At 40.0% G+C, this 27,653-nt stretch overlaps 2 protein-coding genes across 3 annotated transcripts; one reads left to right on the top strand and one right to left on the bottom strand.

Moving 5' to 3' along the window:
• Positions 1–195: 195 nt before the first annotated feature.
• Positions 196–21,657, top strand: LOC133551049 (fibrinogen-like protein 1). Of its 2 annotated transcripts, none has more exons than XM_061897341.1 (8): positions 196–239; positions 2,227–2,272; positions 2,340–2,767; positions 2,912–3,128; positions 3,210–3,344; positions 3,427–3,643; positions 18,338–18,533; positions 18,616–21,657. In XM_061897341.1, the coding sequence occupies exons 1-8, from the start codon at positions 204–206 to the stop codon at positions 18,760–18,762; spliced, it is 1,422 nt and encodes a 473-aa protein (XP_061753325.1). In that variant the 5' UTR covers positions 196–203; the 3' UTR covers positions 18,763–21,657. The 2 variants fall into 2 exon arrangements, with proteins under 2 accessions (XP_061753325.1, XP_061753324.1); XM_061897340.1 differs by having other exon boundaries at positions 2,909–3,128; positions 18,616–21,653.
• Positions 18,942–27,628, bottom strand: ndufb9 (NADH:ubiquinone oxidoreductase subunit B9). Its single transcript, XM_061897345.1, has 4 exons — positions 27,469–27,628; positions 23,675–23,867; positions 19,472–19,585; positions 18,942–19,228 (listed from the first exon to the last, which is right to left on the bottom strand). The coding sequence occupies exons 1-4, from the start codon at positions 27,555–27,557 to the stop codon at positions 19,097–19,099; spliced, it is 528 nt and encodes a 175-aa protein (XP_061753329.1). The 5' UTR covers positions 27,558–27,628; the 3' UTR covers positions 18,942–19,096.
• Between the last annotated feature and the right edge of the window lie 25 nt (positions 27,629–27,653).

Genomic DNA, 27,653 nt, shown 5'->3' with positions numbered 1-27,653 from the left:
AAACTAAAAAAAAAATATATTGGCATGTGTTGCAATGTTAATATTTCATCATTGATATATAAACTATCAGACTGCGTGGTCGGTAGTAGTGGGTTTCAGTAGGTCTTTAAGCGCTTGTAGGCAGTGGTTAGTGCGATGCAGTGACAATGTATAATCTCATTAAATGTGGTCCAATATGACAATCCCCTGAGAAGATTGTCGGGATGCACACGCACCAACACGGCCTCCTGCACGCACAGGTAGGACTGTTATTCAGAATTGATACTATTATTGTTTGTCGTAATTTCTTTAAGATTAGGAAACGCTGTGTGTATATATATATGTATACATAAACATGTGTACATATATGAATATACAAATATGTTTACATATACATACAGAAACATATATACATACATTCATATAGATATACACACACATGTTTATATACACATAAACATGTGTGTGTGTAATATATATATATATATATATATATATATATATATATATATATATAAAGTCATGGTCAAAAGTTTACATACACTTGTGAAGGACATAATGTCATGGCTGTCTTGAGTTTCCAATGATTTCTACAACTCTTTTTATTTGCGATAGAGTAATTGGAGCACTTACCCGTGGGTCACAAAGAAAAACATTCATGAAGTTCGGTTCTTTTATGAATTTATTATGGGTCTACTGAAAATGTGAGCAAATCTGCTGGTTCAAAAGTATACATACAGCAATGTTAATATTTGGTTACATGTTCCTTGGCAAGTTTCACTGCAATAAGGCGCTTTTGGTAGCCATCCACAAGCTTCTGGTCAGCTTCTGGTTGAATTTTTGACCATTCTTCATGACAAAATTGATGCAGTTCAGCTAAATTTGGTGGTTTTCTGACCTTGACTTGTTTCTTCAGCATTGTCCACATGTTCTCAATGGGGTTTAAGTCAGGACTTTGGGAAGGCCATTCTAAAACCTTAATTCTAGCCTGATTTAGCCATTCGATTACCACTTTTGACGTGTGTTTGGGGTCATTGTCCTGTTGGAAGACCCAACTACGCCCAAGACCCAAATGATTTTAGGTTGTCCTGAAGAATATGGAGATAATCCTCCTTTTTCATTGTCCCATATACCATATGTAAAGCAAAGTTCCATTGGCAACAAAACAGGCCCAAAGCATAATACTACCACCACCATGCTTGACAGTATGGATGGTCTTCCTGGAATTAAAGGCCTCACCTTTTCTCCTCCAAACATATCGCCGGGTATCGTGGCCACAAAGCTAAATTTTTGTTTCATCTGACCACAGAACATAGTTCCAGAAGGTCTTATCTTTGTCCATGTGCTCAGCATCAAACTTTAGATGAGCCTTTATGTGCCGCTTCTCGAAAAAGGGCTTCCTTCTTACATGATAGCCTCTCAATCCATGGCGATGCAAAACACGCTTGACTGTGGACACTGACATTTGTGTTCCATCAGTTTCCAGTTCATTGCAGACCTGCTTTTTGGTGGTTCTCGGTTGACTCTTGATCGTCCTGACCAATTTTCTCTCAGCAGCAAGTGACAGCTTACGTTTTCTTCCTGATCATGGCAGTGACAAAACTGTGCCATGCACTTTATACTTACAAACAATTGTGTGCACAGTTGCTGTTGGGACCTTAAGCTGCTTTGAAATGGCTCCAACTGACTTTCCTGACTTGTTCAAGTCAATGATTCGGTTTCTCAGATCTGTGCTGAGTTCTTTTGATTTTCCCATTGTCGCGTTTGTAACGGAGACTAATGACTGCATCACATGAGCCCTATTTAAATGGCCTCAGAGAAGTCAACAGGTGTCGTCAATCATAATCCCTCACACAAAGTAAGAGGCCATGCCATGAAGCTAATTCGATTTGATTGTAACTTTTCTACATCACCAACATTGATCATGTATGTTGCTATATGTATACTTTTGACCCAGCAGATTTGTTCACATGTTCAGTAGACCCAGAATTAATTCATAAAAGAACTAAACTTCATGAATGTTTATTGTGACAATTATGTCTTCCAATCACTCTATCACAAAAAATAATGTTAACACTTTACTTTTTGAGTGTTTAAGTCAATTTGCACACTATAGGAATGATCCTCTGTGTGTCCAATTAGAGGTCTACTGCCTAAATTTTACAGCATTTGGACATTTCATTGACTGTCCATAGATGTCATGTCTTGAAGTCGCCCTCTGCTGAAAAACTGTTGCATGTGTTGCAGTTCAACAGTCAAGCACAGGCTGAGCGAGGGTACGTTGAGGATGAAGGTGAGAGCATTTCTCGTGGCCGTGGTCCTGCTGACTGGCCAACTTGTGACAAGTTCTGATTGGTCAGACGTCGGACACGATGAGGACGTGCACCCCAACACCCTCCGAGAAGCTGACGTAGACGGAGCCGACTTACACCAGGACAACTACGAGGATGCAGACGTGTATCCGAGTCGCATCCTTGAGGAGACCCCCACCGAACCCCACCATGAGACCTCGCTGGACACGCAGAGACGAAAGACCGGTGAGCCTGGCGTCAGTGCGGCGGCGCAGTGCGGCGAGCGTACTTCTGACGGCCATTGCGGACTGAGAGCGACGGTGGGGGAGGTTCAGAAACGCTGCCCTGACATGTTTCGTTGCTCGGAAGAGGTTTCCTCCTGGCTTCAGGAGAACCAGAACCACAAGGAGCAACTAGAGGAGTTGAGGGAGACCACGTCAGAGCTGCAGGAGGAACTGAGAAATCATCGGCATCGAGTCCAGATCCTGGAGATTCAGGTAGACTCAGCTACTTTTCTTTGTGGCCCACTAACCCCCAGTTGACCCTGCAAGCTAACAGAATTATACAAGTTCCTCCGTAGGGGACAGAAAATAGTCATGTTGACGTCCTACACATCACTAAAGAAGTCTATCTCTCAGAAGGAGGAAAACCCTCGTCCAAACTCCACCTTTAACCAGCGTATACACCCCGTGGAGATGCGTCACGACGAGGCCAGGACGCTGCTCCGCGTGCATGCGGCGCTGCTGCACGAACTGCAGGCAGACGTCCGCAATCTGTCTTCCGGCGTTCGCCACATGACTGCAAGCATGGGCTGCACTGCCGGCAGGCTGCTGGGCAGGCGTGACACTTTAGTGCCAGGTACACAAGCACGGTCAAACTATGGAAACCAGTCAGCAACAAGCATGTCATAATTAGCGTCTGTCTTTGTGTCTCCCTTAGATCGACACTTTGTGTCTTCCTGTCCGTCAGATTGTGCGTCTCTGTATCTCAGTGGTGTGCGACATTCTGGTGTTTACACCATTGTCCTGTCACCCGGTGCAAATATGCCGGTCTACTGCGACATGGAGATAGAAGGTGACACAAACACGTACCATTCATGTTCTTGAGTCTTCCTCGTGCCAGCGTGAGGTTCGAAGGGTTCTTCGTGTTCACCAAGGTGGAGGTTGGACGGTGCTCCAACAGCGCCACGATGGCTCAGTGAGCTTCAACCGTGGCTGGTCCGAGTATCGCCATGGCTTCGGTGACCCGTGGGGCGAACACTGGCTGGGAAACCAACAGCTCCACCTGCTGTCCGACCAGGGGCACTACCGCCTACGCATTGACATGCAGGACTGGAGCCACGTCCACCGCCACGCCCTGTACAACAATTTCAGGTCACACCCAACACTGTCTGTGGATTAGGGATGGGCGATATATCGATATACTACATATATCGTGGGTTTGTCTACCGCATTTCCTTGAATTGCCGCCGGGGCGCTAATTAATTTAAAACCTCTACTCACTCCTCCGCTTACCAAAGGCATGCGGTAAAAGTAAGCATGCGCCAATTATTTTAAAACCTCTTCTCACTCAGGCACTTACCAAAGGCACGCAGTAAAAATTTGAGTGTGATGTAAGCTTGGACCTTAAAGGCCTACTGAAATGAGATGTTCTTATTGAAACGGGGATAGCAGATCCATTCTATGTGTCATATTTGATCATTTCGCGATATTGCCATATTTTTGCTAAAAGGATTTAGTAGACAACGTCCACGATAAAGTTTGCAACTTTTGGTGCTGACAAAAAAGCCCTGCCTTTACCGGAAGTCGCAGACGATGCCATCACAAGTGTGAAGGCTCCTCACATATTCACATTGATTTTAATGCGAGCCTCCAACAAAAAGTGCTACTCGGACCGAGAAAACGACAATTTCCCCATTAATTTGAGCGAAAATGTAAGATTCGTGTTTGAGGATATTGATAGCGACGGACTAGAAAAAAAAAAAAACGCGGTTGCAATGGGACGGATTTAGATGTTTTTAGACACATTTACTCGGATAATTCTGGGAAATCCCTTATCTTTCTATTGTGTTGCTAGTGTTTTAGTGAGTTTAACAGTACCTGATAGTCGGAGGGGTGTCTCCACGGGTGTCTTGACGCGAGTGTCTCAGGGGAGTCGACAACAGCTGTACGGACGGCACAAGCTCAGCTGATCTCCGGTAAGAGGCGACTTTTTAGCACCATTTTCTCACCGAAACCTGCTGGTCGACATTCCGTCGTGATTCATGTTCGCTTGATCGCGCTCTGATCCATAGTAAAGTTTCACCTCCAGGAATTTTAAACAAGGAATCACCGTGTGTTTGTGTGGCTAAAGGCTAAAGCTTCCCAACTCCATCTTACTACTTTGACTTCTCCAATATTAATTGAACAAATTGCAAAAGATTCAGCAACACAGATCTTCAAAATACTGTGTAATTATGCGGTTAAAGCAGACGACTTTTAGCTGTGTGTGTGTGCAGCGCTCATAGTTCCTAAAAACCCGTGACGTCTTGCGTACACGTCATCATTACACAACGTTTTCAAGACGAAACTCCCGGGAAATTTAAAATTGCAATTTAGTAAACTAAAAAGGCCGTATTGGCATGTGTTGCAATGTTAATATTTCATCATTGATTTATAAACTATCAGACTGCGTGGTGGGTAGTAGTGGGTTTCAGTAGGCCTTTAAATCCTACTGAATAGCTCTTTATCTTCTTCCCTTTATGCGATTTCAAATTACCGGTATTGAAATCAGCCTCCTCCATTTTGAAAATGATGACAGGGGGATGTCACGAGTTTGACCAAGCGGTAATACTAAGCATTACCATGAATTGATTAACGTGGACCCCGACTTAAACAAGTTGAAAAACTTATTCGGGTGTTACCATTTAGTGGTCAATTGTACGGAATATGTACTGTACTGTGCAATCTACTAATAAAAGTATCAATCAATCAATCAAAAGCATGCGCTAATTATTTTGCGAAGCGAGTTTGACCCGGCAGTAATTCAAGGCAGGCGCATACTATATGCCCTGCGGCAATTCAAGGAAATACGGTATGTGCGATATAGAAAATGACTATATTTTGATATTCGAGTATACGTTCTCACACAGTTGCTCTTAGCTGGGGGCATTACACTCCAGGCTCTTCTCAATCGTTCTTGTCTCTCCTTCTCACAGAGACTTAAAACAAGCGCACCTTCTTACACACGTCACGCGTGCAACGTCCCGAGCAGAGAGGTTGCTACATTGGTAACATTAGCCGTGGTGCTAATGGTGCGTTGCGAGTGGTAATATGAGAGAGAGAAGGTGGGAGTCTGGTAACAAATGGGAGGAAGAATTAATTCCCAAAAAAAACAGCACGGCGTGCGTCGTCTGGCAGTGGTTTGGCTTCAAGCGGGAATATGTTGGACAATTATGCGGCAAAAACCTTGCTACAAAAAGGTGCAGTACTGCTAATTTGTAGCATCATTTGAAAAGTCACCCGCTAGAAGTGAATTATATTTATAAAGCGCTTTTCTCTAGTGACTCAAAGCGCTTTACATAGTGAAACCCAATATCTAAGTTACATTTAAACCAGTGTGGGTGGCACTGGGAGCAGGTGGGTAAAGTGTCTTGCCCAAGGACACAACGGCAGTGACTAGGATGGCGGAAGCGGGAATCGAACCTGCAACCCTCAAGTTGCTGGCACGGCTGCTCTACCAACTGAGCTATATATAGCTATTTATAGAGAATAAAGAGTGCATGAAACTGCATGCCAACATTTCCGTTCGGCGCCAAACTCACAAAATGCAGACGCAGCAATTTGCAGATCAATGCCATGTGAAAAAAAAAAAATCAACAACAAAAGGAGATAAAGTCTGCAGGAACCTACCACAGAACGAAGAACATACACTATTTTTATTTGACAGTTTTTGAAATATCTTGTGTGACATCATGCACAAAAGTGCACTTTATTTGTTTTTAACTATTCTAGTGGCGTCCTGTACAAAAAGTGCACTTTAATTTAGTGTTGTTTTGATATGTCATCTTAGTGACATCATGCACAAAAGTGCACTAATAGCTTGTTTTAAAATGTCTCTGACAATCTTGCACTTTCTGTTTTGGAAATGACATGAATGTTTGTGCCACTGCTTAATACATTTTTAATAAATACAGTTTTGCTAAATTAACTTAGTGGTGATTTTCCTCTCTGCATGAAAGTTTAAAATGAGCATATATTAATGCAGTATGAACACGAATGTTTTAATGTAGACACATAGAATCATCATACTGCTGTAATTATATGCATCAAGTGTTCATTTAGGGCTAAGGCAAAATATTGCGATATATATTGTGTATCGTGAAATGGCCCAAAAATATCAAAATATTAATAAAAGGCCATATCCATATCGCCCAGCCCTCCCGTGGATGCTGCCACTACATCCCATGTTAGCTTGGCACTAGATTAACAGGACATCTACAAAAGCTGGAAGTAATGTCACTTTAACAAGAAACAACATTTTTGGGGGGGGGGGGGTGGGGGACTTTTGCCTATCATTCACAATCTCTATGAAGGACAAGAACACATATGCAGACATGTGATTTGACCACAATGAAAAAGATTGAAAACATTTCCCCGAAGCTCCTGGTTTTTCACCAATTTAACATGCTAAAATTAACAAAGACAGCACCATTTGAAGAAAATATTTTAGTGTTTAAAGACATGAAAACATCATTAATAGAACATACATACCCCAATTATCCTAATGAATCACTGTATATGGTTCAGTCCCAACAGTATTTAGTCACTAATATTTACAGCTTGTGTTCATTTCACATCCACAGGTGTCACATTGATCAGTGTTATTATCTACAGTTTATTTACAGTATTACCACATTACTTCAGTTCACTTCACACATTTAATAATAATGTGAGGACACTGACATATTGCATGAAACAAGTGTGAAAATATTTACCTTCAAGATTGTTACACCACTGACAATATTGTTTCGAGAGACTACAAAATAACTTAATATTACAAAATAGTATTATATGCAAATATTTTTCAAATAAATTGTTAACTGGAATCAATAATGCGACTCTTTGAATTTCTGTAATTTCATAATATACTTTCACGTTGCTTTTTATTTTTAGAAAAACCCATTTATATTTCGCAAAGCAACAATTGGTTAATATTTAAAACAAACATGCGTATTTCGCAAGCAAATATTTTTTAGCTTACCTCATTATTAACTACCCTGTCTGCAACTGAAGTGGGTTATTTGGGTGGATCTTTCCTCTCGATGTCTACGGCAGTTGTCGATGTAAACAAAGGAGGAAGTCCGTAAGGTTTGCTGACTTTCGGTTGACATCCAAAAGTACCAGCTAGTGAAAAGTTTGTTTTCCTTGCTTCAAGTTGTTTCATATGTTTTTGGCGATTCGCATGTACTTCCAAAGCCTTGAAACCTCGTGATCCATAGTCAATATTATCATGACACCATGTGCACAAAACTTTTCCGGGACGATCGATTTTCCGGATAAAATCGCCAAACAAAGTCGTAACTTCCTTCTTCCCAACAGTATCAGTGATTTCCCTTTCCATCCAGTCCCATTGAAACTTATTTTTGACATGTTTATCAATTTCTTTTACTCGTGAAGCGTCCTTTCTCTTGAGAACCGACATCGTTTACATTTGGAAAATGGCGGTAATAACGTCATCATTCATAACACATGTCCTGATTGGTCAAAAGGAACATATCGACCAATCAACTACATCTCGATTACAAAAGACGAATCGGCAAGTAAACGAATCTTGACTTAGGGTCGGAAAAAAAAAACGGAAGATAATTTTTTTTCCCCCCGAGATTAAAAAAGACGGAATTCCGACTTTAGACGAAAAAAATCACATGCCGCCTTCCGCCCAAATGCAGCTGAGATAGGCTCCAGCGACCCCCCGCGACCCCGAAAGGGACAAGCGGTAGATGGATGGATGATATTGTCATTACTGCCACAAATTGTGGAGGACTGCTACGGCCACAGCTGAGAAATAGATCTTTTTTGGCAGCCCTCCAGGGGGCGTTTATGGCACAACAATGGGTCTCGGCTCTAATATTAGGAAACGCTGAACATAGTCAAGAGGGCCATATTTAAGTTTTTGGGGGTCATTTTAATTAAAAGTACATTACCAGTCTCAATAAAGCTTCCCTCTTCCGAGCAGACTGGCTTGACGTTTCTGCATTAAATGGAGTGCTTTCTAGGTAAACACAAAACCTGAACGCTATTTGGGAGCATTAGAGGGCCCTTGAAGCCCCCATTCTGTCCATTAGACCTAAAAAGAAGATGGTCACTAATAGCATGGGCACACACACAAGATGGATTCAAGTATTGTAAACATCTTCACATAAGAACTCTCCTGAAGGAATCAATAAAGTACTATCTAGCTATCAATTCAGCGTGTTCATCATTGGGATGCTTTTAAAGGCCTACTGAAATGAGATTTCCTTCTTCAAACGGGAAAAGCAGGTCCATTCTATGTGTCATACTTGATCATTTCGTGATATTGCCATATTTTTGCTGAAAGGATTTATAAGAGCCACATTGAACCAAATATACAAAAAAAAAAATGTCTGGAGCTGCAAAAAGTTAAAAGCCATATATAAGTCTTAAAATAATGACAACACATTAACTTAGTGTCTCAAAAGGTGAGACAACTCCTGGAAATGACTGACGTAAAACTGCCAAATGTCTAGATATGTGTCCCCAAGTTAAAGGAAAGGACATACGGTCGTCTTCTAATGGATTTATTACAATCTTTGCAAGCTGGGAAATGTTTGCTGTGGTCTGGAACAACATGGCACACGAGCGACTGTGAGAAATGCAGCCAATATTACATACGGATAAAGTGTCATTAAAAACATGCAGATATAAATTAAATACACAAAGAACATAAGGAAATTAAATGAACTCAAATATACCTACAGTACAAACGAGGCAAAATGATGCAATATGTACACACAGCGAGCCTGAATAAGCGAAGTGAAGTAAATTATATTTATATAGCGCTTTTCTCAAGTGACTCAAAGCGCTTTACATTGTGAAACCCAATATAAAAGTTACATTTTTAAACCAGTGTGGGTGGCACTGGGAGCAGGTGGGTAAAGTGTCTTGCCCAAGGCAGTGACTAGGATGGCGGAAGCGGGGGTTGAACCTGGAACCCTGAAGTTGCTGTCACGGCCGCTTCTTACCCACCGAGCTATATCGCCCTGAATAGCATGGATTATTAGCACTCCACGCAAGTCAGTAACATCAACAAAGCTCACTTCTGTGTATTCACGCACAGCATAAAACGTTTGGTGGACATAATGAGACAAAGAAGGAGCAGAATAAAACACATCTTTTTGTGGCAGCGACAGAGAAAGTTGTCAAATGCTCAAAATGTTTTTGGTATCCTGGAGCATTCAAAGTTCCTTTGACTAGAACTAAGTGGCCAATCCCAACTCCTGAAAAAAACAACCCCGCACCATAATTCCTCCTCCACCAACTTTCACAGTCTGCACAATGCAGTCCGTATCGTACCGTTCTCCTGGCAATTTCCAAACCCAGACTCGTCTCCATGCCCACAATGCAAAAACTGAAATCTAAGTAAGATTTGCTTATTTTCTAAGATATTTTTTCTCACTAAGCATATTTTATGTTAGTGTTTTACTTGTTTTAAGTGTTTTGGTCCTAAATTATCTCAGTATGATACTACAGCTTATTGCAGAGATTTTAAGACCTATATTGAGTAGAACATGCTTGAAACTAGAATATCAACTGTTGCAAAGCTGTGTCAACACTCACAAGTATAAAACTACTTTTTTTAAAGTAATTTCTTATTTTAAGCATTAGAAAAAAAAAATCATGATTTTGACACAATTGTGTCTCATAATTAAATAGATGACAGCCAAATGGACTTTGCTGTTTTATTTTCAATGAAACAATAGACAATACCTACTCCTATAGTAGTACAGTTGGCACAGTACAGTAAACTGATAGTTAGAATTTAAACATTTAAGATTTCAATTAATTTTGAACAGAAATAGTTCATGCACATTCAGATAGATTCTTCAAAATTACAATTAAAACGATTTTGCCCGGGGGCCGGGCTGTGTATATGCGCGCTATTTGACTGAAAGAGCACGCACTTGGCGCGATGATGTCATGTTGTCGATGGAAAAATGCATTTTTGGACCGTATGATTTTCCTGAGCGGCTAGGAGACCCCGAAAGTAACAAGCGCTTGCCTTGTTGTCTTTCCGTTAAGAACAATAAATTAATTTTTAGTATAAGTTGGCTGGTTTCACGAAATGTAAAGCAGAGCGCATATCATTATGTCAAGATAGTGGCACCAGCATTTACTTCTTTTAAGAATATTTTTCAACATATTGAGCAAAAACGTCTCTTTTTTTCTACCAAGATAAGTGCACTTATTAGTGAGAATATATTTATTTTAAGGTATTTTGGGTTTATTGAGGTTAGATAATTTTACTCGTTTTGGAAAGTCTTGACAAGTGAAGTGAATTGTGAATTATATTTATATAGCGCTTTTCTCTAGCGACTCAAAGCGCTTTACATAGTGAAACCCAATATCTAAGTTACATTTTTAAAGCAGTGTGGGTGGCACTGGGGGCAGGTGGGTAAAGTGTCTTGCCCAAGGACACAACGGCAGTGACTAGGATGGCGGAAGCGGGAATCGAGTGTTTAAAGACATGAAAACATCATTAATAGAACATACATACCCCAATTATCCTAATGAATCACTGTATATGGTTCAGTCCCAACAGTATTTAGTCACTAATATTTACATCTTGTGTTCATTTCACATTCACAGGTGTCATACTGATCAGTGTTATTATCTACAGTTTATTTACAGTATCACCACATTACTTCAGTTCACTTCACACATTTAATAATAATGTGAGGACAATGACATATTGCATGAAACAAGTGTGAAAATATTTACCTTCAAGATTGTTACACCACTGACAATATTGTTTCGAGAGACTACAAAATAACTTAATATAACAAAATAGTATTATATGCAAATATTTTTCAAATAAATTGTTAACGGGAATCAATAATGCGACTCTTTGAATTTCTGTAATTTCATAATATACTTTCACGTTGCTTTTTATTTTTAGAAAAACCCATTTATATTTCGCAAAGCAACAATTGGTTAATATTTAAAACAAACATGCGTATTTCGCAAGCAAATATTTTTTAGCTTACCTCATTATTAACTACCCTGTCTGCAACTGAAGTGGGTTATTTGGGTGGATCTTTCCTCTCGATGTCTACGGCAGTTGTCGATGTAAACAAAGGAGGAAGTCCGTAAGGTTTGCTGACTTTCGGTTGACATCCAAAAGTACCAGCTAGTGAAAAGTTTGTTTTCCTTGCTTCAAGTTGTTTCATATGTTTTTGGCGATTCGCATGTACTTCCAAAGCCTTGAAACCTTGTGATCCATAGTCAATATTATCATGACACCATGTGCACAAAACTTTTCCGGGACGATCGATTTTCCGGATAAAATCGCCAAACAAAGTCGTAACTTCCTTCTTCCCAACAGTATCAGTGATTTCCCTTTCCATCCAGTCCCATTGAAACTTATTTTTGACATGTTTATCAATTTCTTTTACTCGTGAAGCGTCCTTTCTCTTGAGAACCGACATCGTTTACATTTGGAAAATGGCGGTAATAACGTCATCATTCATAACACATGTCCTGATTGGTCAAAAGGAACATATCGACCAATCAACTACATCTCGATTACAAAAGACGAATCGGCAAGTAAACGAATCTTGACTTAGGGTCGGAAAAAAAAAACGGAAGATAATTTTTTTTCCCCCCGAGATTAAAAAAGACGGAATTCCGACTTTAGACGAAAAAAATCACATGCCGCCTTCCGCCCAAATGCAGCTGAGATAGGCTCCAGCGACCCCCCGCGACCCCGAAAGGGACAAGCGGTAGATGGATGGATGATATTGTCATTACTGCCACAAATTGTGGAGGACTGCTACGGCCACAGCTGAGAAATAGATCTTTTTTGGCAGCCCTCCAGGGGGCGCTTATGGCACAACAATGGGTCTCGGCTCTAATATTAGGAAACGCTGAACATAGTCAAGAGGGCCATATTTAAGTTTTTGGGGGTCATTTTAATTAAAAGTACATTACCAGTCTCAATAAAGCTTCCCTCTTCCGAGCAGACTGGCTTGACGTTTCTGCATTAAATGGAGTGCTTTCCAGGTAAACACAAAACCTGAACGCTATTTGGGAGCATTAGAGGGCCCTTGAAGCCCCCATTCTGTCCATTAGACCTAAAAAGAAGATGGTCACTAATAGCATGGGGACACACACAAGATGGACTCAAGTATTGTAAACATCTTCACATAAGAACTCTCCTGAAGGAATCAATAAAGTACTATCTAGCTATCTATTCAGCGTGTTCATCATTGGGATGCTTTTAAAGGCCTACTGAAATGAGATTTCCTTCTTCAAACGGGAAAAGCAGGTCCATTCTATGTGTCATACTTGATCATTTCGTGATATTGCCATATTTTTGCTGAAAGGATTTATAAGAGCCATATTGAACCAAATATACAAAAAAAAAAAATGTCTGGAGCTGCAAAAAGTTAAAAGCCATATATAAGTCTTAAAATAATGACAACACATTAACGTAGTGTCTCAAAAGGTGAGACAACTCCTGGAAATGACTGACGTAAAACTGCCAAATGTCTAGATGTGTGTCCCCAAGTTAAAGGAAAGGACATACGGTCGTCTTCTAATGGATTTATTACAATCTTTGCAAGCTGGGAAATGTTTGCTGTGGTCTGGAACAACATGGAGCACAAGCGACTGTGAGAAATGCTGCCAATATTACATACGGATAAAGTGTCATTAAAAACATGCAGATATAAATTAAATACACAAAGAACATAAGGAAATTAAATGAACTCAAATATACCTACAAACGAGGCAAAATGATGCAATATGTACACACAGCGAGCCTGAATAAGCGAAGTGAAGTGAATTATATTTATATAGCGCTTTTCTAAAGTGACTCAAAGCGCTTTACATTGTGAAACCCAATATAAAAGTTACATTTTTAAACCAGTGTGGGTGGCACTGGGAGCAGGTGGGTAAAGTGTCTTGCCCAAGGCAGTGACTAGGATGGCGGAAGCGGGGGTTGAACCTGGAACCCTGAAGTTGCTGTCACGGCCGCTTCTTACCCACCGAGCTATATCGCCCTGAATAGCATGGATTATTAGCACTCCACGCAAGTCAGTAACATCAACAAAGCTCACTTCTGTGTATTCACGCACAGCATAAAACGTTTGGTGGACATAATGAGACAAAGAAGGAGCAGAATAAAACACATCTTTTTGTGGCAGCGACAGAGAAAGTTGTCAAATGCTCAAAATGTTTTTGGTATCCTGGAGCATTCAAAGTTCCTTTGACTAGAACTAAGTGGCCAATCCCAACTCCTGAAAAAAACAACCCCGCACCATAATTCCTCCTCCACCAACTTTCACAGTCTGCACAATGCAGTCCGTATCGTACCGTTCTCCTGGCAATTTCCAAACCCAGACTCGTCTCCATGCCCACAATGCAAAAACTGAAATCTAAGTAAGATTAAATATGTCAAATAATTTGCTTATTTTCTAAGATATTTTTTCTCACTAAGCATATTTTATGTTAGTGTTTTACTTGTTTTAAGTGTTTTGGTCCTAAATTATCTCAGTATGATACTACAGCTTATTGCAGAGATTTTAAGACCTATATTGAGTAGAACATGCTTGAAAGTAGAATATCAACTGTTGCAAAGCTGTGTCAACACTCACAAGTATAAAACTACTTTTTTAAAAGTAATTTCTTATTTTAAGCATTAGAAAAAAAAAATCATGATTTTGACACAATTGTGTCTCATAATTAAATAGATGACAGCCAAATGGACTTTGCTGTTTTATTTTCAATGAAACAATAGACAATACCTACTCCTATAGTAGTACAGTTGGCACAGTACAGTAAACTGATAGTTAGAATTTAAACATTTAAGATTTCAATTAATTTTGAACAGAAATAGTTCATGCACATTCAGATAGATTCTTCAAAATTACAATTAAAACGATTTTGCCCGGGGGCCGGGCTGTGTATATGCGCGCTATTTGACTGAAAGAGCACGCACTTGGCGCGATGATGTCATGTTGTCGATGGAAAAATGCATTTTTGGACCGTATGATTTTCCTGAGCGGCTAGGAGACCCCGAAAGTAACAAGCGCTTGCCTTGTTGTCTTTCCGTTAAGAACAATAAATTAATTTTTAGTATAAGTTGGCTGGTTTCACGAAATGTAAAGCAGAGCGCATATCATTATGTCAAGATAGTGGCACCAGCATTTACTTCTTTTAAGAATATTTTTCAACATATTGAGCAAAAACGTCTCTTTTTTTCTACCAAGATAAGTGCACTTATTAGTGAGAATATATTTATTTTAAGGTATTTTGGGTTTATTGAGGTTAGATAATTTTACTCGTTTTGGAAAGTCTTGACAAGTGAAGTGAATTGTGAATTATATTTATATAGCGCTTTTCTCTAGCGACTCAAAGCGCTTTACATAGTGAAACCCAATATCTAAGTTACATTTTTAAAGCAGTGTGGGTGGCACTGGGGGCAGGTGGGTAAAGTGTCTTGCCCAAGGACACAACGGCAGTGACTAGGATGGCGGAAGCGGGAATCGAGTGTTTAAAGACATGAAAACATCATTAATAGAACATACATACCCCAATTATCCTAATGAATCACTCACTGTATATGGTTCAGTCCCAACAGTATTTAGTCACTAATATTTACATCTTGTGTTCATTTCACATTCACAGGTGTCATACTGATCAGTGTTATTATCTACAGTTTATTTACAGTATCACCACATTACTTCAGTTCACTTCACACATTTAATAATAATGTGAGGACAATGACATATTGCATGAAACAAGTGTGAAAATATTTACCTTCAAGATTGTTACACCACTGACAATATTGTTTCGAGAGACTACAAAATAACTTAATATAACAAAATAGTATTATATGCAAATATTTTTCAAATAAATTGTTAACGGGAATCAATAATGCGACTCTTTGAATTTCTGTAATTTCATAATATACTTTCACGTTGCTTTTTATTTTTAGAAAAACCCATTTATATTTCGCAAAGCAACAATTGGTTAATATTTAAAACAAACATGCGTATTTCGCAAGCAAATATTTTTTAGCTTACCTCATTATTAACTACCCTGTCTGCAACTGAAGTGGGTTATTTGGGTGGATCTTTCCTCTCGATGTCTACGGCAGTTGTCGATGTAAACAAAGGAGGAAGTCCGTAAGGTTTGCTGACTTTCGGTTGACATCCAAAAGTACCAGCTAGTGAAAAGTTTGTTTTCCTTGCTTCAAGTTGTTTCATATGTTTTTGGCGATTCGCATGTACTTCCAAAGCCTTGAAACCTTGTGATCCATAGTCAATATTATCATGACACCATGTGCACAAAACTTTTCCGGGACGATCGATTTTCCGGATAAAATCGCCAAACAAAGTCGTAACTTCCTTCTTCCCAACAGTATCAGTGATTTCCCTTTCCATCCAGTCCCATTGAAACTTATTTTTGACATGTTTATCAATTTCTTTTACTCGTGAAGCGTCCTTTCTCTTGAGAACCGACATCGTTTACATTTGGAAAATGGCGGTAATAACGTCATCATTCATAACACATGTCCTGATTGGTCAAAAGGAACATATCGACCAATCAACTACATCTCGATTACAAAAGACGAATCGGCAAGTAAACGAATCTTGACTTAGGGTCGGAAAAAAAAAACTTAAGATACATTTTTTTTTCCCCCGAGATTAAAAAAGACGGAATTCCGACTTTAGACGAAAAAAATCACATGCCTGCATATGTTTTTATATTTTGTAATATAGGACAATGATGAGGAGGCCAAAAATGCAGGTAAAGGAAGTACTCTATTTCTCCCATAAATCCCTTTAAAAAAACGTCAATAATACTCCATTCATATCTTATGACCTGAATAATAAACAAGCGATGTTATTATAAGCGCGAAAGCAGTCAAACTACTTTTTGTGGCGCCGTGATCACAGAGAGCTAAATGGCTTTTGCTGCTATGATCTGGTCGACACCTCTTAACTGGAAAAAGGTCATTTTAGTTCATAAATCATGCTTCTCACTTGTATAAAAGGTTTTAGCGATAAAACTAAGAAGTTGGTGAACTTTGACATTCAACTTAGAACCGGGGATGGCGATAAAATAAAAAAATTAAAATAAAAGCTTGACTGCATTGTGACTAATTCTTCATTTAAACAGGAAGATATAAACATCTCATCAGAGGGAATCCTAGTGAGAGCAGACATTGTACAGTAGGTTTATTATGTTCATAGTTTGTATTTTTTGTTTAGCACTTAGCAATACTGCTACATGATACTTGTGTTTCACTAACACTTAATCTATTTAGCACAGTTTCTAAACATTTTAGCTCATCCACCTCATATTCAGGCTCAAAAATATAGTTCTGGATTATCATTTGTCCCAAAGTAGTCTTTGATGGCGCTCATGAAGTTTGTCATGTTTAGTCGTGTTTATGTTGAAGGGAAAAGCAAACGCTCTCATGCTTCTGTGAAATTATGACGCCGTCGTATGCTTAAAATGAGAAAAATATTTTTATATTGCATGTCATTTTGAATATACCTGTTACATCCGGAAAGTATTCACAGCACTTCACTTTTTTCCACAGTGTGTTATGTTACGGCCTTATTCTAAAATGGAATCATTTTATTGCTGTTCTCAGAATTCTACACACAATACTCCTTAATGACAATGTAAAAAGTTTTGTATTTATTTGCAAATTTATAAAAAAAAAAAAAAAATCACATGTATGTAGGTAGTCACAGCCATTGCATAATACTTTCTTGATGCACCCTTGGCAGCAATTATACACACCTATCTTTGGGCAGTTTCGCCGACCCCTCTTTGCAGCATCTCTCGAGCTCCATTAAGGTGAATGGGAAGTGGTAAGTTTCATCCAGGATGTCTCGGTACATTGCTGCATTCATCTTTCCCTCTATCCTGACTAGTCTCCCACTTGCTGCCGTTCAAAAACATCCCCACAGCATCCCCATGCTTTACTGGATGGATGGTATTGGCCTGGTTTCCTCCAAACTAGAATTTGGCATTCATGCCGAAGAGTTCAATCTTTGTCTCATCAGACTTTGGAATGTTTCTCATGGTCTAAGAGTCTTTCAGGTGCATTTTGGCAAACTTCTAAGAAAAAATATTCCATCTCTACCAGACAGGTCTGATTTCTGCAGGGATGGTTGTCCTTCTGGAATGTTCTTCTTTCTCCACAGAGGAATGCTGTAGCTCTGACAGAGTGACCACCGGGTTCTTGGTCACCTCCCTTACTTGACTAAGATGAATGCTGCAATTGAGGCTGTAATTGCTGACAAAGGTGCATCAACAAAGTATTGAGCAAAGACTGTGAATACTTATGTACATGTGATTTATTTATTTTTAATACATTTGCTAAATGTATTTAAAAAAAGAAAACCCCCAAAACTTTCCCCATTGTCAATATGGTAAATTGTGTGTAAAATTTTGAGGACAAAATTAATTTGATCTACTTTCGAATAAGGCAGTAACATAAAATGTGGAAAAAGTAAAGCGCTGTGAATAATTTCCCGATGCACTGTATATACTTACAGCATTTATATATACAGTATATAAAATGTTTATGGGAGTTTTTAGAGTGCATTAAAGGCGGAATAGAGCGACTCCCATTGGCTCCATTGTTACCTGCCTTTTACTAGCGTTTATTTATGAGTTAGACTGCATTAAAAAAATAACGTGTGCTTCTCTCACAGGGATTGTAAATGATAGACAAAATTGTACAAATCAGTGCAGTTCTCCTCGAGCTGTGACGTGTGAAGAAACAGCAGGTTGTTACAGAGATAATGCCGTGTCTACCTGCAGGATCGAGGATGAGAAGAACCAGTATCGCCTCCATGTGTCTGGTTACAGCGGGACCATGAAGGACTCCTTCGCTTGGTACCACGATGAACACGCCTTCAGCACGCCAGACACGGGCAATGTCTGCGCCGAGATCAGCCACAGTGGCTGGTGGTTCCACCAGTGCTTCTTCGCCAACCTCAACGGCGTCTACTACAAAGTAATAGCAACATTTGAGAAAGCAGAAACATTTTTAGCAGTCAAAGGAGATGAACACTCACGTGATGGCTTCTTGTTCTCAGGGAGGTCGTTACTCACTAAAGGCTAAGAACCTGCTCGGCCCGGACGGCATCGTCTGGTTTTCCTGGAAGAACTCGGACTTCTACTCTCTCAAGGCCGTTTCCATGATGATACGACCGCACAACTTTAGGCCGCGAGTGTCCCCGTAGTGATGGAGAGCTCATGACAAAGCGCCCTCGACCACTTAGTGCTTCAAAATGGCACGTGAGTTTCCCCAGAACAAAGCCCTTGAAAATCGGTATTAACCCCGCATATCTTTGTGCATCATTTTTGTTATTTTTATCTGCCAAGCATACAAGCAAACTGCATCATAAACAAGAGAGAAGCGTTATTTCTTTACATGTTTATTTAGTGACAGAGCAGGAGGTAAGACGTCACGCACCTAAAAGGACTGAGAGGGATCAGGTGGTCTTTCTCAGCCATCAAAAGTGCACGAGAAGATCTTCTTCAGAGGGTCTTTACAGACGAAGGGAGGGAGGGTGTTTAAGTGGGGCGCTCCCTGGCGCGGGTGACGTGCTTCCACCACAGAGGGGGGAGGTCGGTCTCCTTGCGGGCCGGAGGTAGGGCTTCAGACCTGGGCCCACCGGCTGGGGTCTCGGCCTCCAGCTGCGCCACCTGGAAGCAACGATGGGAATACTTTGTGGTTACTTGCTTCAATTGAACAATGTTTGACATCCAGATGGTGAGCGTATGCGCTCTTTTGATTTTCCTTCTACACAAAGAATGTCTGGGAAGATTTGGGATCTGAAACGAGGATGTCATTGTGGCTTGTGCCGTCCTTTGAGACACTGGTGATTTAGAGCTATATAAATAAACATTGATTGATTGATTGAAAGAAGACACAGCAGAGATTCCCACCTCTTTATCCCAGCTCTCCAATCTCAGCTTCTTCCACTGCTCCCTCTTGGAGAAGTAGTCAGGGTACATGGCCTTCTCTGACGGGTGCCAGTAGTCCAGCACCCACTCAGGAACCTAGAAAAACAAAACAGCCACATTTTACCTAGAACTTGACAGCCAGAATTTCAGGAGATAGAAATGAGTCAAATGAAATAGAAGTTTTTGAAAATAATTTTTGTTCTGTTAAAACAATGCAGCAAATGAGAATTAAAAAAAAAATCCCTTTGTTCATAGAACAAAGGGCTGGGTGATAAAACGATATCAATATACAGTTGCAAGAAAAAGTATGTGAACTTGGATTTCTGCATAAATTGGTAATTAAATGTCTTATGCTCGTCATCAAAACAACAACAATAGACAAAGTCTGCTTAAACTAATACCGCACACAAAATATGGGTTTACATTTTTTGTAAAAATTTGAAATGCAGTGTGGAAAAAGTATGTGAACCCTTGGATTTAATAACTGGTTGACCTTCCTTTGGCAGCAATAACCTCAACCAAATGTTTCCTGAAGTTGCAGATCAGGCCTGCCCAACGGTCAGGAGGAATTTTGGACCATCCCTCTTCACAAAACCGTTTTAGCGGGGCAATATTCTTTGCTTTCGAGGTCATGCCAATGCATCTCAATCGGGTTGAGGTCAGGACTCTGATTAGGCCACTCCAGAAGGCGTATTTTCTTTTGTTGAAGCCCTTCTGGTGAGGATTTACTTCTACGCTTGGGGTCGTCCTGTATCGATACCCATCCTCTGTTGAGCTTCAGTTGGCGGACAGAATATCTCCCGTCCAAAGGCAAAACCCAGTAACTCAATTTTGGTCAAAACTAAGCTGATAATTTTGGAGTTCCTAGGTGATATGCTTTACATTAGTGTATGCGATATTGTAATTTGTTCCGTAAGTAAGCTGTTACGCGCATTGCAGGACCTAGCAACTACCACATAACCGCATAGATACAACAGAAAAACCTAGTATCTCAAGGGACCAATCGGAGCTTCTTTTTTCAGTCGCCTTATTGTCTTTAATGAGACATTTGCACGAATGGGGGCCGACGGTCAACCTGATTATGTGATATTATGGCACGAGGGGATATTTGGAAGATTGACCCAGGACGTTGCAAGCATCTTCATTAAATTTATTGTTCTTGATTCTACCCCTTGCATACTATTTTGGGCAGATAACTGTGGAGATCAAAATAAAAACTGGACGCTGTACACGGCTCTTGCCCAATGTGCAAACGCAGAATGGGGCCCACCCGAGATTGTGATAAAATATCTGGAGAAAGGGCACACGTTCATGATAGCAGATTAAATCCATGGCTCAATCGGCAAGAAAATGAAAGCTCAAGAGAACATCTATACCTTTGATGACTTTGTAGATCTTTGTAAGACAGCATCAAGATAGATTGGTTTTCCTTTGTTTTGTCAAAATCGGCTAGAAGTGAGTTACTAGGTTTTGCCTTTGGACGGGAGAGATGGTCTTAAGTTTTCCTGCAAAATGTCTTGATAAACTTGGGAATTCATTTTTCCATGGATGAAAGCAATCCGTCCCGGCCCGGAGGCAGCAAAGCAGCTCCAAACCTTGATGCCACCGCCACCATATTTCACAGTTGGGATGAAGTGTTGTGCCGGTTTTTCCTCCACAAATAGCGTTATGTGATCTTTCCAAACAACTAAATTTTGGGTTCATCTGTCCACAAAATATTTTGCCAGTGCAACATCCAGGTGCACTTTCCAGTGGCTTCTTCCGTGGTGCCCTCCCCTTAACTACATTCTTGTTCAATATTTTACGTATTGTAAATTCGTTAACACTCTTGGATTCTTCTTCACCTCCCTGAGCATTCTGTGCTGTGCTATCGGTCCTCTTTACAGGTCGACCACGCCTAGGGAGGGTAGCAACATTGCTGAACTTTCTCCATTTGTATAAAGTCTGTCTTAGCGTGGACACACGCACATCAACGCTTTTAGAGATACTTTTGTAACCCTTTCCAGCTTTATGCTTGTTATCAATTCTTGATCGTAGATTTTCTGTGAGCTCTTTACCATGAATTGATTAACGTGGACCCCGACTTTAACAAGTTGAAAAACTTATTCGGGTGTTACCATTTAGTGGTCAATTGTACGGAATATATACTGTACTGTGCAATATACTAATAAAAGTTTCAATCAGAGCAGGACTCTTCTTTTTACACATTCGGAGCGGCTTCTCAAAGGCACATTGTCACGAAACAAAAACATAAGCTGGGCACTACTTGCTTTTTCAGATGAGACTGGAGGTGTGAATAGTGTCCTAAATGTTGTCGTCATTTTGCCATTTTGTCGTCTTAAATACAGAAGCGGGCACATAAACTAAAAATGACGGACACCTGCAAGGCAGTTTGTGTAGGTTTACACCATATATGGATAATCCGCAGACAGTGTTCGCAATTGGTGACATCACCAATTGTGCACATTCTAAACAGACCGTTTGGAGAAAGTATGCAGGAAGGCAAGATTGTTTAAAAAATATCTCCACAATGCCTCCTCGCTTTCATTTGACATTTTCGGGACTTATGCAGAGCCCAAATTCACAACAACAGCTACCAGAAGCAAAAAAAAAGTTGGTTTTGCGAAACAAAACGGCATGTCTGTTAATTGCTGCCATTATAGGGTTCTTTTAAACACACCATTATAATACCCATATGTTGAATCGCTGTACAGTACGTCTGACTACAATAGCCGTAATGCACCGACAGTCTATCAAGTGGTGCGGCTTCATAGCTAAACAAAGTCCCACAAAAAACATTTTGACAGATTTTTGAGCACTGTATGTATTGTTTTATATTCTCAATTGAACATTAAAAGGGTTGGTGTCGTTTACTGGCGTTATCTTGCAGTCTAGACATATCTCTTATGTGGGATTGACATCTACTGTTCACACTCATCATTACATTATGTACCAAAGAAAATAGTGTGAACTAGTGAATTATATCTATATAATTCACTGTAATTCTGGTTACATTTAAACCAATGTGGGTGGCACTAGGAGCAGCCCTCGTGGAGCAGAGAGGTAGCAGCATGGGTAAAGTTAGCTGTGGTGCCAGTGGTAATACGAGAGAGAGAAGGTGCAAATCTGGTAACAAATGAAGGAATAATTAATTCCCAAGAAAAACAGCAAAAAAAACAGTCCATTGTCTGGCGGTGGTTTTTCTTCAAGCAGGAAGATGTCGAACAGACAACTGTAATTTGTCAAGTGTTTGGCAAAAGTGTTGCTACAAAAAATAGCATTACTGCTAATTTGTAGCATCATTTGCAAAGTCACTCGCTGGAGAATGAAGAGAGCTTGAAACTCCGCTTGTCAACATCTCCATTCGGTGCCACACCAACAAAATGCCGAGGCAACCATTTCCAAATCAACCCTGTTTGAAAAAAATAGTCAACAACAGAAGGAAATAACGTTTGACCTACCACATAGTGAAGGACATACACTATTTGATTTCCTATTATGCAGCTCATTTTTATTTGACAGTTATTGAAATATCTTGTGTGACATCATGCACAAAAGTGCACTTTATTTGTTCTAAAATATTGTAGTGGCATTCTGTACAAAAAGTGCACTTTAATTTAGTGTTGTTTTGAATTGTCATTTTAGTGACATCATGCACCAAAGTGCACTCATAGCTTGTTTTAAAATGTCTCTGACAATCTTGCACTGTCCGTTTTGAAATGACATGAATGTTTGTGCCACTGCTTATTAACTGTTTTAATAAATACAGTTTTGGTCAATTGACTTAGTTGTAATTTCCCTCTCTGCATGAAAGTTCAAAAAAAGGAGCATATATTAGTGCAGTATGAACAAGAATGTTTTAATGTAGACAAATAGAATCATCATACTGCTGTGATTATATGCATCAAGTGTTCATTCAAGGCTAAGGCAAAATATCGAGATATATATCGTGTATCGTGGCAAGGCCTAAAAATATTGAGATATTAAAAAAAGGCCATATCGCCCCGCCCTCGGTATAGTGGCTTCGATAACGGGAACCGGTTGTCAAAAAGGGATTCGGAGCCTTTTCTTATCAAAGCATCGGGAGAACGGGTTTTCGAACATCATCCCTAATTGTAAATAAGCTAATTGAGCTACAAGAGCGAGATGCAGACTGACAACCCACATCACCCGCCTCAGACTGACCTTGTAACATTCGTAACGCTCGTAGGACGTCCCATCAGGAGAGTCGGGGAAGATGTAAGGCTGCGGGTGCTGCTTTTCCCAAAACTCCTCCTCTCCCGCCTTCAGCATCAAGGTAGCCTTCACCATGTCTTTTTCATTCTTGTTCTCCTCAAAGCGAGCGCGCATCAGGCAGGCATAGAAGCGATACTTGTCCCTAAATTACAACACACACATGTCACAATACTTTCAAAGACAACATCCACAGGAACAGCTACAACTTCAATATGGAATGCACTCCCAACAGGTGTAAAAGAAAGTGCAACTCTACCCTCCTTCAAAACCGCACTAAAAAAACACCTCCAGGCAACTACAACCCTAGACTAACCCCCTCCCCCCACCACATCCCACCTCCCCGGATTGTGAATAATCAAATGTCAATAATCAAATGTATATACTTGTTGTTATGCTTTATGAGCTCACTATGTTCACCGCTCGCTGCAAACACCAAAAGCAGCTTGCAATGAGCGGAGCTGCTCTGTCTCAACGCAGCATTTCAGAAGCTCTGGCTGACTGGTAGGCCACTTCAAGCACTCACCACTAGCTTGCAGCTCATTTGTGTTACTCACACAAATACGTTAGAACAGGGCAGATTGAGCCCAGTTTATAATTTCCTGTCATAGAGTATGCCAGGCAGTCTACTAAAGGAAGACTAAGTAATTGTTTACTTTATTACTCTGGTATACTCTGGACTGAAGCTGTGTGCCTTCATTGTTTTTGTAGCTGTTGTTTTGAGGCATGTTTAAAAAAAATAAAAAAATAATGCACTTTGTGAAAGTCAATGTATAGTACAAACCCCGTTTCTATGAGTTGGGAAATTGTGTTAGATGGAAATATAAACGGAATACAATGATTTGCAAATCATTTTCAACCCATATTGCTACAAAGACATATTTGATGATTTTTTTTTTGCAAATCATTAACTTTAGAATTTGATGCCAGCAACACGTGACAAAGAAGTTCGGAAAGGTGGCAATAAATACTGATAAAGTTCAGGGATGCTCATCAAACACTTACATGGAACATCCCACAGGTGTGCAGGCTAATTTGAAACAGTTGGGTGCCATGATTGGGTATAAAAGCAGCTTCCATGAAATGCTAAGTAATTCACAAACAAGGATGGGGCGTGGGTCACCACTTTGTAAGCAAATTGTCGAACAGTTTCAGAACAACATTTCTCAACAAGCTATTGCAAGGAATTTAGGGATTTTACCATCTACGGTCCGTAAAATCATCAAAAAGTTCAGAGAATCTGGAGGAATCACTGCACGTAAGCGATGATATTACGAACTTTTGATTCCTCAGGCGGTACTGCATCAAAAACCGACAGCAGTGTATAAAGGATATCACCACATGGGCTCAGGAACACTTCAGACAACCACTGTCAGTAACTACAGTTGGTCGCTACATCTGTAAGTGCAAGTTCAAACTCAGCTATGCAAAGCAAAACCCATTTATCAACAATATCCTGAAACGGCGCCAGCTTGGTTGGGTCCGAGCTCCCCTAAGATGGACCGATGCAAAGTGGAAAGGTGTTCTGTGGTCTGACGAGTCCACATTTCAAATTGTATTTGGAAACAGAGGACGTGGTGTCCTCCAGAAAAAAGAGGAAAATAACCATTCGGATTGTTATAGGTGCAAAGTTCAAAAGCGAGCATGTGTGATGGTATGGGGGTGTATTAGTGTCCAAGGCATGGGTAACTTATACATCTGTGAAGGCACCATTTATGCTGAAAGGTATATACAGGTTTTGGAGCAACATATGTTGTCATCGAATCAACGTTATCATGGACGCCCCTGCTTATTTCAGTGTGGCTTCGTAAAAAAAAAAAAGTGTGGGTACTTTCCTGGCCTGCCTGCAGTCCAGACCTGTCTCCCATCAAAAATGTGTGGCGTATTACGAAGCCTAGAATACGACAGCGGAAACCCCGGACTGTTGAACGACTGAAGCTCTACATAAAACAAGAATGGGAAAGAATTCCACTTTCAAAGCTTTGACAATTAGTTTCCTCAGTTTCCAAACGTTTATTGAGTGTTGGTGAAAGAAAAAGGTGATGTAACACAGTGGTGAACATGCCCTTTCCCAACTACTTTGACACGCGTTGCAGCCATGAAATTCTAAGTTAATTATTATTTGAATAAAAAAAAAGGTTTATGAGTTTGTACATCAAATATGTTATCTTTGTAGTGCATTCAATTGACTATAATTTGAAAAGGATTTGCAAATTCCGTTTATATTTACATCTAACACAATTTCTCAAATCATTAGGAAACGGGGTTTGTACAACAAGTCAATGATTGAAGTGCCATCCAAACAATACCTCGTTTGTTGACAATATCATCAATCAATCAATCAAAGTTTATTTATATAGCCCTGAATCACGAATGTCTCAAAGGGCTGCACAAACCACAATGACAACAATGACAACCTCGGCTCAGATCCCAATACTGTTTTGTTTTTTTTAAAGTAGCAATTTGGCCCCTAAAGCTTTCCACGTTCATCTTTTTAATCCCGCCGTTAGAACAGCTGATTGGACACGCCTCCTGCCAGGTAATCATTGCTCTTTCACGTCCGCCCACAATCATCCCAGACGCCATGGAAACAAATGTTGCACCTTAAATCGAATCCTTTCAAAGCCCACAAGGTTGCGTCTGCTTCAGTGAGCAACGTGCTCCGGTCATTGATCTACATTTGGAGACCTCGTGTTTTCATGAAAGTTCTTCCGTGTTCCTATCAGTAAGTCCACTGTGAATTCTAACACACCAAAAAATGACAATAGAAATGATTTGTTCCAGTGTCAAACTCTACCACAACCTACAATATGGACAGCAGATGTTGTAGTAACAGTTTAACTTTCATCTAAGTGTAAAAAGAAGTCAACCCCTGTTAATAATCAAACCAATAAAAACAATAGCTCTTAATATTGATCTGCTACTTTTTGACGATTCGATATGATATGACCACCACCAAAGCACATACAGTATTTTTGTTAACCAGAGATAACACAATCCGGTGAAAAAATTCAAAAGGGCTGGTGTCAGAGCCGACAAACTGCAAAATCTGTCAAACACAGCTCTGTTTAAAACCCTCGATGATGTCCCAAACTCCAAGCTGCTGTTTTGGGGCAATTTTAAAAACAACAATGCACTTTTTGACTTCAGTAATAAATATGGCAGTGTCATGTTGGCACTTTTTTCCCATAACTTGAGTTAAAGTTGTTCTCTTATTTTGGAACACCTTCTCACCAAACAAGATTGACAAACACATTTTGGGAGAACATACGCACCGTAACACAACAGAACAAATACCCAGAACCCCTTGCAGCACTAACTCTCCCGGTATGCTACTATATACTTTGGACAACCTTGTTACTTCGTTTAATGCATCCAGCGGGGCATCACAACACAATTAGGCATAATAACGTGTTAATTCCACGACTGTATATATCGGTATCGATTGATATCGGAATCGGCAATTCAGAGTTGGACTATATCAGGATATCGGCAAAAAAAGCCATTATCGGAGATTTCAACTTTATATTACCATTGTTACTATGGAGACTAATCTTTTGCATTTATGTCTGCATAAAGCGTTTTAAAAGTGAAGCCAAGTGAAAATAAGCAGAATAGAAAAAAGGCTAAAACTTGATCTTCCAGGCTAGCAGTTAGCTTAGCTGATTTAGCAAACCCAGAACGACAGCTAACGCCACACACGACTTCCATCTGCCATAAAAACACAACTTTTTTTTTTTTTTTACCGAAAGATGCACCACGATTCAACGTGTCTCAGTGATTTTTTGTAAAGGCGGAGCACTTTCTGCTGGTGCGTTAGATAGGCCGAGGCCATCCTTGTTGTCCTCTGTCACCTTCTCCCCGAGCGTGGCGCAAAGCATTTCGGGACATTGGGGCTCGAAAACGTTTGACCGTAATCCTTGCTTCAAAC

Source organism: Nerophis ophidion, linkage group LG04 (genome assembly GCF_033978795.1).
Source record: "Nerophis ophidion isolate RoL-2023_Sa linkage group LG04, RoL_Noph_v1.0, whole genome shotgun sequence".
Lineage (NCBI taxonomy): Eukaryota > Metazoa > Chordata > Actinopteri > Syngnathiformes > Syngnathidae > Nerophis > Nerophis ophidion.
This window is presented reverse-complemented; position numbering and strand designations above follow the sequence as displayed.

Bases quoted from the DNA above. Each gene is read 5' to 3' on its own strand.
- LOC133551049 (XM_061897340.1), top strand. From the start codon at position 204: ATGCACACGCACCAACACGGCCTCCTGCACGCACAG. The intron at 3,129-3,209 runs GTACACAAGCAC...TGTCTCCCTTAG, and splicing joins GCGTGACACTTTAGTGCCAG to ATCGACACTTTGTGTCTTCC. The intron at 18,534-18,615 runs GTAATAGCAACA...TCTTGTTCTCAG, and splicing joins TCAACGGCGTCTACTACAAA to GGAGGTCGTTACTCACTAAA.
- ndufb9 (XM_061897345.1), bottom strand. From the start codon at position 27,557: ATGGCCTCGGCCTATCTAACGCACCAGCAGAAAGTGCTCCGCCTTTAC. The intron at 23,868-27,468 runs GTAAAAAAAAAA...GTTGTAATTTAG, and splicing joins GAATCGTGGTGCATCTTTCG to GGACAAGTATCGCTTCTATG. The intron at 19,586-23,674 runs GTCAGTCTGAGG...TTGTTTTTCTAG, and splicing joins AGCGTTACGAATGTTACAAG to GTTCCTGAGTGGGTGCTGGA.